Genomic DNA, 16,208 nt, shown 5'->3' with positions numbered 1-16,208 from the left:
AAACTATAGGGTGGGGAAGAGGAGAGCTGGTCTTGTGGTAGCAAGCAGGACTTGTCCCCTTAGCTAAACAGGGTCTGCCCTGTTTGCATATGAACAGGAGGCTAGAAGTGTGAGCACTGTAAGATACTTCCCTCAGGACTCTGGGAAGAGCAGAAGGTTCTAGGTTCCCTCCCTGGCATCTCCAAGATAAGGCTGAGAGAGATTCCTGCCTGCAACCTTGGAGAAGCCACTGCCAGTCTGTGTAGACAATACTGAGCTAGAAGGACCAATGATCTGACTCCGTATATGGTAGCTGCTTATGGGACAGGTGGGGGTGGGGTTAACACTCTTCCCCTGGGCCATTCCCTCAGTTTAAATTCAATACTATTAACTAAGGTAAAGTGTGCTTTCAAGTCAGTTTCAACTCCTAGCACCCACAGAGCCCTGTGATTGTCTTTGGCAGAATACAGGAAGGGTTTACTATTGCCATCTCCCACACAGTACGAGATGATGCCTTTCAGCATCTTCCTGTATCACTGCTGCCCAATATAGGTGTTTGCCATAGTCTGGGAAACATACCAGTGGGGATTCGAACCAGCAACCTTCTGCTTGTTAGTCAAGCATTTCCCCACTGCGCCACTTAAGAAAAGACTGATTTCTGCATTGTAGCTGTCTTATTCTCCCCTCTGTAAAGAAGGGAATAGAATAGAAGCTTGTGATGGGGGTTTAAATGGAAGAGATGACTTAAGGAAAATGGTAGCCCATACTAGAGATAGCTGAACGGTAAACTCCCCAAGCATTTCAATAGCACCTATTATAAGCAAAAATATGCATGATTCCTTCTTGGAAATTGCTCAAGAAGTGAGATGTTGCATTAACCAGTTAAAATGATAAGCCAGCCTGCCATGATCTACCTCACTGTGACTGCTTTTAAATAAGAAGATGCCAGTAGGTCTGATTGTGGATCTTTCCCATCCCATCACTACTTTGCTCCTTACTCATCTTGCACAGCAGTTTGTTTCCAAATCTCTTTGGGATTTTCTGTGAGCGCAGACCAACCAATCCAGTTTGAGTGGGAAAATCTCCTTTTTGTTCCTTTTGTGAGGTATGATGTATAAATACAAGGTATGAAAGAAATGTGGCATCATTCCCCTTTCCCAGATTGCTACACACTCAATAAAGACAAACATCTTATCTTTTTCCATACGTGTTTTCATTAAGCATCTTACACTGATAATGTGAAGCTTCTTGGGGCCAAACCAGACATGATGTGGGGAATCTGTGTATAGGATTGTGGGGTTTCCTCTTTGCCTTTGCTGGTTTCTCAGTTAACACCAGTGCCACTGCCTCCTGTTTACCCTGTGGCTGCAAGTTAATCATGAAACGGGTACAAGGAAAAGGGGTTAACACCCTTCCCATGCTGTAGTCCAAATCCAAATCACTCCTTGCTCCCCACAGCTGCTATTAATGCATTTTCTAAAAGCAGGAAATCCTATTAATTGATCTCTTGTATCACACCTAGTTTGACCCTTGATTATAAATATATAATATATGTTACATAAATATATTTATGAAAATGGATAATTTATAATGTTAAGAGACTACTTTGCTTTATAAAAACTGTGCATATAAAAGTTATGTTTTACATCTGACATGGCTATTTGAACATTTTTTACAGGTTCAGTTCTGCATTCTGAAGCCCCCTACAATCACTGATTTCTGCAAAATTGCACAAAGGTGGATTTGAACCATACCAAGCAGTTTAAAAAAAACAACAACACCCCACCCGTAGCATAATACTCCCCCACATGCACCAACATGACGGGTTATTTCTGAAACACGGAAATAGACCCTTGCCACTAAAAGAAACAGCAAAAAGTTGCAAACATGTGGACTCCTGTGTGTTTCAGGCATGTGCAAATCCACACTAAGTCTGCATACAGCATCTGCTTCATTTACTTTTCACTTTGTTCACAGAATAATCTAGTTCCCATGTTCCACACCATTGGACAAAGCTGGAGAGATGCAAAATGAACAGCTGAAAGGACAAGGTTTGTCCATACATACATACAGGGTTTTTACATATATACACACATACATTTATTTGGTCAGTCATGACTGGACACTATTGAAATCAATGAGACAGACTATTTGTGACCAACTGAAGTCCCATTAATTTCATTGGGTCTCAGTAACAACAAATTTTATTTGGATAGAACCTATTAACAAGGAATAGATGCCACATACCTCTTGACATGGGGTAAGAACAGAAACAGGGTTGCTTTGCTTGCTTTGTTGCACCATCATCCTTGTGGGATCAAGGAGAATGAAAGGCACCTCTGCATTTTATGACGTTTGCATCCGGTGGAATATTTGTGCATGCAAAATTGGAGGTAGTGCAGTGAGATTGATAGCAAAATCCTCTCACTGAAGGATAGGCACAAATATTCTGGAGGCAAGGATAGACACAGCCAGAGCTATTGGGTGTGGGGATACAAAGCCATTTCGGATTGGGCCTCTTTTACAGCTGTGCTACCTCCCATCTCTTCACTGGCTTCATTCTGAACGAAGGGACACAAACTGAGGCGTTGTAGAACTGGAGATAGGCAGGCAGCCCCAGCTAGCAGAGAGCTCAAAGATGTCAACTTCATTTTACTGGATGGCGCAACCTCACTGTCTAAGACAGTGCCTGATATCCTCCACTTATGAAATTCTATCCGGAAAGTAGAATGCTTAGCTAATTTAACACTGTCCTGTTGATTCCCGCATGCCTTAGTAGCTTTCCCTCATGCTGGAATCAACAGGACAGTGTTAAACTAGTTAAGCATTCTACTTCCCAGATAGAATTTCAGAAGTGGAGGATATCAGGCACTGACTTAGACTGTCAGGCCATTGATCAATAGATCAATGACAGCCTAAGACAGTCTAAGACAGTGGTTGATATCCTCCACTTGTGAAATTCTAGACCAGTACTCTCCACACACTGACTGGAGGGTGGCTCTCTTAAGAGAGAGCAGTCTAGAGACAGATGTCTTTCCAAGCACCGTTACCCAAGGTTGTTTTAACTAGAGTTACAACACACTGAACCTGGGACCTTCTGAATGCATAGAACATGCTCTATTGCTAAGCTCTGAAGACATCTCTGCACAATAGAGGAGCCATCGTTTTCTACATTTTGATCAAACACATTGAGAAAACTTGCAATGGTGCCAGGTCATGATCAAAAGCTAAACTAATGACTGGTCTGAAAAAAATATAATGTGCACCAAGTGAGCTCATGTTCAAAATATGGCCAACATGACATGCAGCATTCTGGCACTGCTGCAGACACAGTCAGCCCCAATGCTATAAGAATGAGCAGTTGTGTAAGCAGTCCAACACAGTTATTCCTACTCATAGGAACATAAGAAGCAGCCTTATACTGAGTCAGACTACTGGTGTATCTAGTGCAGTATTATCTACACTGCCTGGCAGTGGCTCTCTAAGGTTTCAGGCAAGAGTCTTTCCCAGCCCTACCTGGAGATGCCAGGGACTGAACGTGGTACCTTCTGCATGACCAATAGACTGTTCAGGGCTTATAATGTTAAAATAACTCCTCATTTTAACTGTACTGGCACTACTGTGCCAGCATAATATTCTACATTTCTTTGTTTCTAATTTTGGTTCAGTTACAGTTACAAAGGAAGTTACAAAGGAAGGCGGGGGGAGATTCCTCCTGAACAATTAAAAAAAATCACCAAGTGACTTTTGAACCATTCTCACACAATTGCTGCAGGCAAGTGTGAAAGTACCACTAAGAGGAAAATCACTTTAGTTGCTCCTAAAAATGAACAAGCCTTAAGATGTTAATGTCAGATAACTGATGCCCATTCCTTATATTGCTTAGGATGGATAGATCTACCAACTAAGAGTAATAGTTCATGATTCTGATGAAGTAGGCTCTGGTCTCAAGGTCATGCCTCAACACATTTGTTCATCTTTAAGGTGCCTCTGGACTTTTGGTTGGTTTTGCCACAAAAAACTAACATGGGTTAACCTTTTGGAACTGCTCAAAAAGTAACTTAACATAGTTATTGTAAACAGCTATAATCTTGATATAAGAGTTTAAATTCATGAATAGACACATTACATGCGGGAAGCCACTGATTTCTCAGAAAGCATTTCTTTGCAAGATCTTTCTGCAAAATTATGATAGTCATTCTTGACAGGTTTTAGCATCACATTCTTCAGCGCTCAGATGTCTTCCTCTCTGAAACAAAACCACACAATAAGCAAAGGTAATTATTAAGTGTATTTATTTGAGCCAAATAAATACAGACAGGGCTAAGCTTGTTCCTGTGTAACCAAATATGCTGATCAGTTGCTCAATTCTGACTCTATTATTATTAGCTGTCAACAAAGAAGACTGAACAATCATGTGTTTAAAATTGTGAACCTGTATGAGGTGGCTTGTGAGAAGTCTTGCTTCCTTCCTCATCTCCCCTTTCAGTGCTATTTTTTCCTTCCTTCACTGAAGACAAAATCATTTTGAACTAGTTTCCATGATTTATCAAACCCCTCATTTCACATTTCTGTTCAAGGAGTGCCCTGAAGGATCAGGTCTTAAAGAATTGTTCCCTTCTCACTCTAAACTGTGACTCATTAGAGTTGCTAGCTTTAGCTCTCCTCAGCCAAAAGGATGGGTTATCACCACTGCTCAGTGATGGGGACGGGGGGCAGGGCGGGATATTCCATTAAGCATGGTTTCCTTACCTCATTTCCTTCCAGTCAGAAAGGCCAAGCATTTTCATTCCTTGAGCCTTTTCCCAATACAATCATAGAGTTCCTCTCCACTTTCTTCAAATCCAAAGGCATAACATCTGGCCTGGACAAATTGGGGGAGGGGATGCGGTTAATATTTATAGGCCTAAAAATATGGTGGTAGTTTTGTGCATATTGTGCTATATGGATATTGCATCCATATTATGGATGCAAAACTGACACAGTCACACCCAGGAATTTTCCATGTATACCCCAGACTACAATTCCAAAATATGGTGGTAGTTTTGTGCATATTGTGCTATATGGATATTGCATCCATATTGTGGATGCAAAACTGACACAGTCACACCCAGGAATTTTCCATTTATACCCCAGACTACAATTCCAAAATGGATACTCTCAAAATATTTGCAGCAGTTTTCAAATAGACACAAAGGGGAAAACAACATATTGCTAATACTCCCACTTCAGGAACAAGAAGTACATGGAACAACAAACAGACATGATGCATGACAGATAAACAGGATCGTTCACTAGAGAGCCAGAAATCAATGTGCAGAAAAGGAGAAATGCTTTGTTTGTAGGAGACATTACATTTTTATTAGCAATGGAGGCAATTCACAGGACAAACTCCTTTGAGTTGAAAAGCCTCATCCCATTTTGAGTTGCACTCAGACCAGTGCTCAAATTATAGGGAAGCCAGCAGGTACCCAGCCCCCTTAGCCACTACTTTTAAAAAGCCATGGAGGGAGCGTGATCAGGACCACTCCAGGTTTCAGGGGACCTTGGAGAATTGCCCTTCATGGGTCTCCTTCTACCGGGGTGGCCCCCACCATGAAACAACCCTGTTGGGGGCCACCCTGGTAGACCACTGCCACACAAAGGCTATGGGCACAGGGGTGGTCACACCTCCCCCCTGCCCCACAAAGTTCCTATTTACCACCAGGAACAGTCTCTATTTTCAGATATCTGTCCCTGGCAAAATCACTGGCCCTATTTTGTCCCCATTTCTGCACTGTGCTGAGTGCTTTGTTAAAATGTTGTTTATGTGAGTCACATACTATAGCACAGGCGTGCACAACTCAAATGACCTGGTGGGCCAAAACCGACCGTGACTTGGCTCATGGGGGCCAAAGTCAATTTTTAGGGTGCTGATTATTAAACTAACACTTAATATCGATCAATTAATAAAATAAAATAAAAGTGAAATTAATTAAAATGAATTTAATCAAAATTTAACTTTTGAAGTTCTGGCAGGCCAAGATTAATTTAAATTAAAATAAATATAAAATAAAATTAAATTAAATTAAAATAAATATAAATTTTAAAATAAATTGAATTAAAAGTTCTAATAAAATACATACAATACAATCTGTACAAAATACATAACTATAAAATGCATTTCTCTTCCCTTCCACCTCTGCCAAATCATCACACTTTAACATGAAGCACTTGTAATTAAAAAATTAGAGAAGTTTTTCTCATAATTTTGGATAAGAAGATTAAACTTTGATCATAAGGGAGAAAGAGGAAAAGGAGAGAGTGAAAGAGAGAGAGAGAATGGAGGAGGGGAAGAAAGGGAAAGAAGCCTTGGCTTGAGAGAGAGAGAGAGAGAGAGAGAGAGAGAGAGAATTGAGGGGGTAGAAAGGAAAAGGAGAGGGAAGGGGCTGAAGTCAAGAGAAGCCAGGGAGACGCAGCAAAATGACGGGGTGGCAACGTCTCCAGGAGAGGAAAGAGGCTGAAGCTGAGAGAATAAGCCAGGGAGAAGCAGCAAAATGGAGAGCAGAGTTTCTAGCTGTTTCCCAGGCTTGCTCTGATTAGCTCTGCACCCAGACCCAGCGAGCTGGCTTACTTACAGCCACGGCGGTGTTTCCCCCCCAAAGCTCAGCTGCCTGCAGCAGAAGTGGTTCCACGGGCAAGCAGCTGAGCGTTGTTCTTCTGTGTTTGTTTTGGCGGGTGGGGAACATGCAGAGGCAGAGAGAAGGAGCAGAGCACCAGCACTGGAGCTTCCTTTTAGAAAACGGGCAGCAGCGAACTCCCTGCCGTCCGCTTTGCCGGTCTGGCTGCAAATGGCTTCTAAGAAGCCTTTTGCACATGCGCGCGAAAGGCTTCTTAGAAGCCATTTGCAGCCAGACCGGCAAAGGGGAAGGGCACGGCCGGGGAGTTCTCCCGCCGCCCTTTTGCAATGGGAGAGCTTTTGCAGGGTAGGGGCCAAGAAAAAAGGCCTCGCGGGCCGCATGCGGCCCGCGGGCTGTATGTTGTGCAGGCCTGCTATAGCAAATGCATGGACATGAACACTAAGGTACCAAACTGTTCACAGCCTGAGATTTCACACACAGCAATTACTGTGTGGTGTATATAACATATTGTTGATAATTCTGCTTTTCTAGTATATCTTTACCAAAAATAGCATACTGTTATTAAATATACCAAAATAACATATCTCCCTCTTGGCACTAAATTTATTTATTTATTTATTTATTTATTATTAAAACTTTCCCTTCTAAAAGGCTCAGGGTGGTTTACATTAAAATCAGTTAATTAAAACAAAAACGATAAAACAGCATAAAACAATTAACAATTTAAAACATCATAAAAAACAACAATTAAATCATCAGAACAATTTAAAAACAAGTTTTAAAAAGCTGAGAAAGCTTGGTTGAAGAGATGTGTTTTCAGAAGTTTTTTAAAAGTTGCCAGAGATGGGGAGGCTCGTATCCCAGCAGGGAGAGCATTCCATAATCTAAAATCAGCTGAAGACAGGCTGTTACAGAAGAAATGAATGCATCATGCAGAAGCCAGTGATGCTGTCCAACAACAACCAGCAGTTTCATGAACAGAAGATATTCCACTTGCACAAGGGGCGATTTTCACCAATTCCCCCATTTCCTCGGCAGCCCCCCCGCCCATGACTCCTGAAAATATGTCTCTGAGGGTTGGGAGAACCTCAAGCACTTTTGGGGGAGGAGAGGATCACCCTCTTCCCTTGCTTGAGCAGAACATCTTCTACTCATAGAACATAGAATGCTGCCCAGTGTGTAATTATGGTGGGGCCGAGGCTCATGAGGTGATCTTTGAATACTAACAGAGATGTTTTAAGTACGTCCCTATTTTATTCACTGTAATTTGAGGGTATGGAGGCCAACAGCTGATGGCCCTTTCTGATGGCCCTGGGCTCTCAGGAGCTGCCCAATGACACTGGCCCCCCAATGCCAAGCCTGGACATGATATAATGTATATATTGGTCTTCCGAGGATCCAGGCAGCTGATCCCTTCAATGGTGTTATCCCCAGTTTAGAGAAAGGGGGGGGGAGGGAGAGACTTTGTAGCCTTGTGAATGAGTTCAGTATTCATACTGCTACCCCGGGGTAGAGCTATAATAGGACAGATGGGTTCAAAGAAAATAGGAAGCTGCCATATTCTGAGTCAGATCATTGGTCCATCTAGCTCAGTGTTGTCTTCACAGACTGACAGTGACTTCTCCAAGGTTGCAGGCGGGAATCTCCTTCAGTCCTATCTTGAAAAAGCCAGGGAGGGCACTTGAAACCTTCTGCTCTTCCTAGAGCAGCTTCATCCCCTGAGGGGAATATCTTACAGTGCTCACACTTCTAGTCTCACATTCATATGCAACCAGGGCAGACCCTGCTTAGCTAAGGGGACAAGTCATGTTTGCTACCACAAGACAACCCGAGGCACTCTGTGTCTGGGATCCAGCAAGCATTCAGGATGCGCTAGCAAGATCCCCCCTCCTCTGGCCAGGGTTCCCACCACAGCTGCTGGCCACCTGCTGCTACCACTGCCACAAGCTGCCTCCTCCAGCCACTCACCTGGTGCCCCAGGCCCATCTACCTTCAATTCGACTGGTTCCCGGTTGATCAATGGGCCCCATTGAGCTCGTGCTCCCAATAAAAGAAAATTTCCCCATTACCATGCAGGCTGAGTCATATCTTTTATGGCAGGGCTTATGCAAAGGGCTGGTCAAGTGCACTACCTAGGCTTCCCACAACAGGATATGGGTAGTTCACAAATTCCCAAAGATCAAAAGAGTGGGTGGAACATAGGAAGCTGCCATATACTGAGTCAGACCACTGGTCTATCTAGCTCAGTATTGTCTTCACAGACTGGCAGTGGCTTCTCCAAGGTTGCAGGCAGGAATCTCTCTCAGCCCTATCTTGGAGAAGCCAGGGAGGGAACTTGAGACCTTCTGGTCTCCCCAGAGCGGCTCCATCCCCTGAGGGGAATATCTTATAGTACTCACACGTGCAGTCTCCCATTCATATGCAACCAGGGCAGATCCTGCTTAGCTATGGCGACAAGTCATGCTTGCTACCACAAGACCAGTTCTCCTCTCCTCTGAGGGTGAGAAGAGTGGCAGAAACCCCCAAGGCCTTCCTTTCCAGACAGGAGATTTAACTGGATTTCCTGAGTACATATGTATGAATGGGAGATGGTTTTTTACATGTCAAGAAGATAGAGCTGTGTGTGTGTGTGTGTGTGTGTGTGTGTGTGTGTGTGTGTGTGTGTGTGAGTGAGTGAGTGAGTGAGTGAGAGAGAGAGAGAGAGAGAGAGAGAGAGAGAACACAAGCGGAGCAGCTTGACAGCTAAAAGTTAAAATGGAGCAATAGGGAAAAGGAAGTTTTGAACATAACTTATTTCCACAATTGTTTTGTTTTCATGCATTGATTGACTGATTGATTGATTAAGTGCCGTCAAGTCGGTGTCAACTCTTAGCGACCAGATAGATTCTATCTTTCTTTCATGCACTGCTCAGAAACAAATCTAGGCTTGTCATCAAATGTATTCTCAAATGTCTTCTCAACAGAAAGCTACAGCTCTGAGAAATGTCTCTGTGAGATGCACATGCTTGCAACGATATGTTTGTCAAACTCACACATTTCCTCTGCTAACTGGTCAAAGAAGCACCTTGAAAGTGGTGTTTCTTTTATAGGTACAGCAGCATCCCTTCAGTGGTTGTTGCTAGTATCGCCTTGTGTTTCTTCATTAATTGTGAGGCCTTTAGGGACATGGAACCATCTTATTCCTTTTTCTATGTAAACAAGTTTGAGAAATTTTAGCTGAAAAGTGGTATACAATATTAATAATACTGTGATTCCCTTTTTTTTTAATGCTGAGGTAATATTTTTTACACATATACAATACAACTGAAATCAGTGAAGCAGCCTGAAAATCCAATGAACAACTTTAAGGACTCATGGACATGAACAGAATTTATAATATGTGTTGCAGACCAACAATGCTTGAATTCCAAGGATGTTTCTTTGAGTGACTATTGCAGGGTCATAGAAACAAAGATGCAAGGGACCCTCCGTATTGGCACAGTAACCATGTCCTTTTCCCTCTACTGGATGTCCTAGGTGGCTGTGAAGAGTTGTGGAGGTTGTGGTGGTGGCGTTGGTGAAGGAAATGCAACCCATGCTCTGCTGTGGGTACTTGTCCCTCCGAGAATTATTTGCATCTTGGATTTCAGGAGAACTAATACATGAAGAGTCATAACATTAAAGCATGCCAGAGCAGCACCTCAGTTAATCCTACTATGGGCCAACAACAGCAACAAATATTTATATACCACTTTTCAACAAAGGTTTCCAAAGCAGTTTACATCGAGAAATAATAAACAAACAAATAAAATAAAATGGATCCCTGTCCCCAAAGGGCTCACAATCTAAAAAGAAACAAAAGACAGACTCCAGCAACAATCACTAGAGGTACTGTGCTGGGGGTGGATAGGGTCAGCTGCTCTCCCCCTACTAAATAAAGAGAATCACCATTTTAAATAAGTGCCTTTTCACCCAGTTGAATATGCAACTCTCCATCTGCAGTCTATTATGAATTATTCTGATGTTTAGGTGGTTTAAAAATGAAGCTGTCAAATCAGATGCTTATATTAAAGCAACTAAATAATAAAATATAAGAACTACAATCCATAGGAATGAGAATGATACATTCTAGGATTTGCCACATGATTCTGCTGAATCTGGCACTTGCAGTCCATACAGAAGGAATGATTAATACAGGCAGATGGATTGGCCCACTACCTCCTTTTGCTGAAGATCAAAAATATTATTCACTCTGTGAAGTGCCCTGATCAAAGCAGTCTGAGGAGTGTGGAGTGGGATTGAGAAACTGCTTTGTTCTGAAGGTGAAGATGAGCATGGGTCCAGGTCCACATGCCAACAAAAGTTCATATCTGTTTAAATTTGATCTCCGGCTATTTTTGCTCACAGCACCTCTTTTGATCTACTCCTTTTATTTATTTTTTTCAGCTGCCCAAACAATAGCAGGAAGTCAATCTGGCCCAACCCAATTTTATTTTCCATCTGCAAAAGCCTCTCTGGAACTAATAGGACTTTACAGCAGCAACTGAAACTCCACCAAGTCTCAAGTCAAAAGTGCAGCTGGATGCATTTAATTGTTTAGAGGTACATGACACAAGACACCCACGTCAAGTAATTAAACAGCTGCTCATCTCACTGGAAACCAGAAGACCCCTGCAGTAATTCCAGGAAGGGCCCTGAGATCTGGCAGAATCCCCAGCTAAAGAAACATGACAAGAGTTTCACAGCATTGCATAACTCATCTGTGTGGGCAGACACAACCAATTTCCTCTGCCTAGATCCACAAAACAGAGTCGCTCTTGGAAGACAAGAGAGGTTGGAAAACTGGGCCTGTTACAGCACCTAACATGTGGGAGAAGAACAAACTTACAGCAGGCAGTTTGTGGATGAGACACATATTAAAGGCTAGCCTTGAACTACAAGCCACACTTCATCTGAAGAACCAGGCAAAGTTAGGTTCTCTTTATTTATTATTATTTTATTATAACAATCAATATCTCGTCCTTCAGTGTCCAGGATGGACAACAAAACTAGCACAAAATAAAACAGTTCAACATGTTATCATGGTGGCCACTAAGTTAAGCCACCCCAGCAAAGGCAGTCCTGGCATGGATGTTGAAGTCCTCAAGAACCACCATTCTGGGGATCCTCAACACCAAATCTAAAACTTCCGTTAGCTCTGACAAGGAAAGGGCAGCAGCATGTTTGGTACTCCCAAATTCCAAACCTTTTCCTGGTACCCAACACCAAGTACAAACAATCAAAACTACAGCTCAACTTGACAGGTATCCTGGAGAGGAAGATGGAATATCATTACAGTGATGCCGCATCCACCCACTCCCACCCTTGAGCTAAAGCTGGTCCAGATCATCCACGCAAGTCAGGCTGGCCCTCTCATCCATAATTAAATCATGGAAGGTAACTGACTCGTCGACCAGTCTGGCATGAACTAACAGCACCAACCAACTAGAGGGCAAACTAGCAAGGCAACTGAGGTGTGTGTGTCGGCGGGGGGACTTAACACACCCAAAGCCATCTCTCTTCCTACCTATATTATTCATCTTTTGTCATTATTATATTATCCATGTTTTAGAGTGCAAAATGCTTCATAAACCTTCTCTTACTCATTCCCACACTTACCTGTGAAGTTAATATGCCCATTTTATTGGCAAGCTAACTAAGACAGAGCTAACAACTTGTCCTTCATAATATAATAATAACAACTCTGACTTCATAATATCTGGACAGAATTCAAGTCTCTTGTCCATCCAAGACCAGGATTCCAGCTACTAGACCACACTGGTTCTGTAATGATCAACCGCTGTTGAGTAGTTCAGAATAGCAATAGCTTCCTAGAATCTTTGCTGTTGCTGCCATTTCAGATGAATGCTCAGAACTGAGAAGGCTTACCTATAGAGCTGAGGACATGACCTTTTCAAAGCAGTTGATGACAGCCCCAGCCTGCTCTGATTCCTTCCTCTAGTCTTCCTCACAAGGTCTCTCATTCTTCCCCAGGCATGATATTCACTCTGTGGATATTTGGGGTAGGCACAAATATGTCATTCCAATGCAATATGAACACAAAGGGGATGGGGGATGGAACCTTCCTAGGCTCACACATGTTTCCCAGATGACTAACAAAATACAATGCACATGCCTGAAGTTTAGCTGTCCTTGCTTTCTCCCAGAGAAAGGTTCAATAGGAACATAGGAAGCTGCCTTCTACCGAGCCATACCATAGGTCCATCTAGCTCAGTATTGTCAACACAGACTGGCAGTGGCTTCTCCAATCTTGGAGATGCTGCCAGGGAAGGAACTTGGGACCTTCTGCATGTAGGTGCTCTTCCTAGAGTGACCCCATCCCTTGAGGGGAATATCTTAGACTGCTCACACATAGTCTCCAATTCAAATACAAAGCAGGGTGGACCCTGCTTAGCAAAGGGGACAATTCATGCTTGCTACCAAAAGCTCTTAATAGCCAGGTTTGTTTGGGCTTTTTGTTTGTTTTTGAGACAGAAAACCTAATTTAAGGGGTGAGGGAAAGAACATACACTCAAAATAACTGTCTGCGAGCACTTCGTGACCATCAGATTCTTTTCTTATACCTAGCATTGGTCTGTCACTAACAGGTCATGCTAAACTAAGCTTATCTCTTTTACTGATGGAGTTATTAGTTCAGTAGATTATGGCAATGCTAAGGACATAGTGTATCTTGATTTCAGCCAAGCATTTGACAGGGTCTCCAACAATATCTTTGACGACAGGTTGGTGAAACATGGACTAGATGTTATTACTGTTAGGTGGATTCACAGCTGGTTAAACAACCATACCTAGAACTAATGACTACACAAGAACAGCTTCATGTCATCCTGGAGGGAGGTATCAAGTGCAGTGCCACAGGGCTGTTCAAAATTTTCATAAATGACTTGAAGGAGGAAGTAGAAGGGATACTTTGCTAATTTGCAGATGACACAAAGCTGAGGGGTGGCCAACACCTAATAAAGATTCAGTCCAAATATTGGGCCAAAACCAACAAGAAGATGTTCTTCTTGTTCCTTGCGGCAGCAAGGAAGGGCCGGGTCAACCACTGCTGCTCCTGTGGGGAGGAGCAAGAACAGGGCTCAGATGAAGGTGGGGAGGTCTCTGGGGATAGGGGGCTGCAGCTTGGCCAATAGGTGCCAGCAATGCTGCAGCCATGGCCAAGAGGGTGAGGGGAATGGAGGAGTGACCAAGAGGGGTGAGGGGGATGGAAGCAACCAGATGTAGGAGGAGGAGCAGGAGTTTGGCTCAGGTGAAGGTGGAGAGATCTCTGAGGTCAGGAGGGCTGTAACAGGGGGTGAAGGAAGCAATCAAGTACTAGCATGCAGATGCTCTGTGCAGGTTAAGCTGGTATGTTTTGTTTATGTATATGTTATTGGTGTATATCAGGGCTGCTCAACTTCGGCCCTCCTGCAGATGTTGGCCTACAATTCCCATAATCCCTGGCTATCGGCCACTGTAGCTGGGGATTATGGGAGCTGTGGTTCAAAAACAGCTGGGGGGCCTAAGATGAGCAGGCCTGGTGTATATCCATTTTGGTGATTTCAGAAAACCATGAAAATGTACAGGGAAAACATTTTGGAATTAGGTAAGAAACATGTGAGTCTTCCACTGGTCAGGAAACAGTACATCTGCAGTCAGTACTCCAGATTATGCAAAACCAAAAATGCCACAATTGTGAAAAGAATATATAGATATAGATATAGAGAGAGAGTTTTCATTAGGGCAAATGTACATAAAATCTGAAATTCACCACTGTCAAAGAATGTGGGGGTTCTGTGTAGAATTCCAATCCCTTCATTCTCTTGAATCCTAATATTTTTGTGCCCCAGCTGCATTCTAGTAACCAAGACCTCTAACCATGGCCTCTCCTCAATGCCTGGTTCCTCTGTAAATTCTTTTTGACAGACTCTTTCTGCACAGGCACTTGATATTACAAATATTACAGTCAAACAATGTCTGTTTAAGACTGGAGTGTCATGAGTTGTGTCTAGATCTTTAGGCTGGAAAGTTTGAAATCTCTACAGTGAGTTCATCTTCATGGGCCAGGGCCTCATCCTGAAAAGTACAGATGAACTTTTGCTTTGTATCATCCTATCTCTGAACACTTCCTCTCCCTTTGCCAGCCACCTGCTTTTGAACTGCCAGTACCATTTCAATTTCAGCTCCCATCTGCATATACAGATCTAAGTATGTGTATCCTTCCAAATTGTGGAGAGGTAGCTGTGGGAGTCTGTTACAGTCAGCACAATAAGTAACCATGGTGCACCTTAAAGACATTGTGGCATAACCTTTCATGTATTAGAGTCAATTGGCATCTGATGACATGTGTTCTAGTCCATATTATGGACTTGGCAAAGAGGTTCCTTTTAGCGTGGTGATTCTCTTTATTTAGCAGGGGGAGAGCAACTGGCCTATCCACCCCCAGCACAGTACCTCCAGTGACTGTTGCTGGTGTCCGTCTTGTGTTTCTTTTAGAATGTGAGCCCTTTGGGGACAGGGATCCATCTTATTTATTTATTATTTCTCTGTGTAAAATGCCCTGAGCCATTTTTGGAAGGGTGGTATAGAAATCGAATGAATGAATGAATGAATGAAATAATATTATATACTGATACTGCGTATTTGTCCTGGCACTCACCCTTTTCATGGCTAGCTCCTTTGGCAGAAAAGCTTGGCCATCAATCCCGTTACAGTCTTCCCTGCATTCATTCTCTCCATTCTTCCTTCCATTTGAAAACTTTGATCCCATTATCAGCTGGTTATTTTCTGAATCCATGTGAACATCTTCTGCAATCAGAAGCTTTGGTTTACTGTTGTTAAGTAGACTACTGTATCTTTATGCATACTAGCATCACAAAAGTTTTGAGGTTAGAAATAGAGTCCCCGGCACATTCTTTCCTCATTACTTTTTGATTCAAAGATTAAGGGAGAAAATGTAGCTTGCACATAAGCTGGACTAGGGATTGCCACTTGGGATGTTTGTGATCCTCAGAACAGAGTGAAAGTAACTGACCCAGCAGATGCAGTCTATGCCTTGTGCAGGACTCCTACATTCTTCCTTCTCAGAACATGTGAGCTATTCCCTCATCACAGGACAGGCACCATCTTGTAAAGAAATTCAAAATATGGGAAGTCTGCAGAATTGCCAAACATTCTATGCTATAGGATTGTGGGTTAGTGTCCATTAGACTACTTTCTATGAAGTATGTTCTTTTTAAAACAACAACAACACGTGAGCACTTTGCACAGGCTCAGAAGCAGACTCTCCTTTAAAAAGAAATATCAAAGAAGAAAGGGACTGTTCCTCTTATAAACACTGGCCATTATGCAACAGAATTAAGCATGCTTAAATCCACTGATTGGCTTAAATATGCTTACATCTGTTGGGTTATGGTCCCTGCACCTATAAGTCCATTTTTGAACATATTTTAAAAACTGAAAAACTATTTCCCTTCACACATGCGTAGAGGCAATGTCATTTGTGTGTTTGGACATGGTTGCTTAAAGACCTATTTTATAGTAAGTGTGTGTCTTAAATTAAGACCACTGGCCAAATGGTCAGAAACATAC

General features: G+C 42.7%; 1 protein-coding gene across 7 annotated transcripts in view; it reads right to left on the bottom strand.

Annotated features, from left to right (window-relative positions):
- Nucleotides 1-1,170: 1,170 nt before the first annotated feature.
- Nucleotides 1,171-16,208, bottom strand: part of LOC128349904 (uncharacterized) — an 81,162-nt gene continuing 66,124 nt past the window's right edge. The window contains exons 5-8 of one of the 7 annotated variants that reach the window (XM_053307198.1): nucleotides 15,277-15,425; nucleotides 12,507-12,625; nucleotides 4,732-4,843; nucleotides 1,171-4,228 (exon numbers count right to left, since the gene is read on the bottom strand). In XM_053307198.1, coding sequence (XP_053163173.1) covers nucleotides 4,747-4,843; nucleotides 12,507-12,625; nucleotides 15,277-15,425 — 365 coding nt within the window. In that variant the 3' untranslated portion in view covers nucleotides 1,171-4,228; nucleotides 4,732-4,746. Of the gene's footprint in view, nucleotides 4,229-4,731; nucleotides 4,844-9,574; nucleotides 9,788-9,841; nucleotides 10,234-12,506; nucleotides 12,626-15,276; nucleotides 15,426-16,208 lie in introns of those variants that run through there. The other 6 variants (XM_053307199.1, XM_053307195.1, XM_053307193.1 and 3 more) reach the window with 6 other exon arrangements.

The sequence above is a fragment of the Hemicordylus capensis genome, chromosome 3 (genome assembly GCF_027244095.1).
Source record: "Hemicordylus capensis ecotype Gifberg chromosome 3, rHemCap1.1.pri, whole genome shotgun sequence".
In the NCBI taxonomy this organism is placed as follows: domain Eukaryota; kingdom Metazoa; phylum Chordata; class Lepidosauria; order Squamata; family Cordylidae; genus Hemicordylus; species Hemicordylus capensis.
This window is presented reverse-complemented; position numbering and strand designations above follow the sequence as displayed.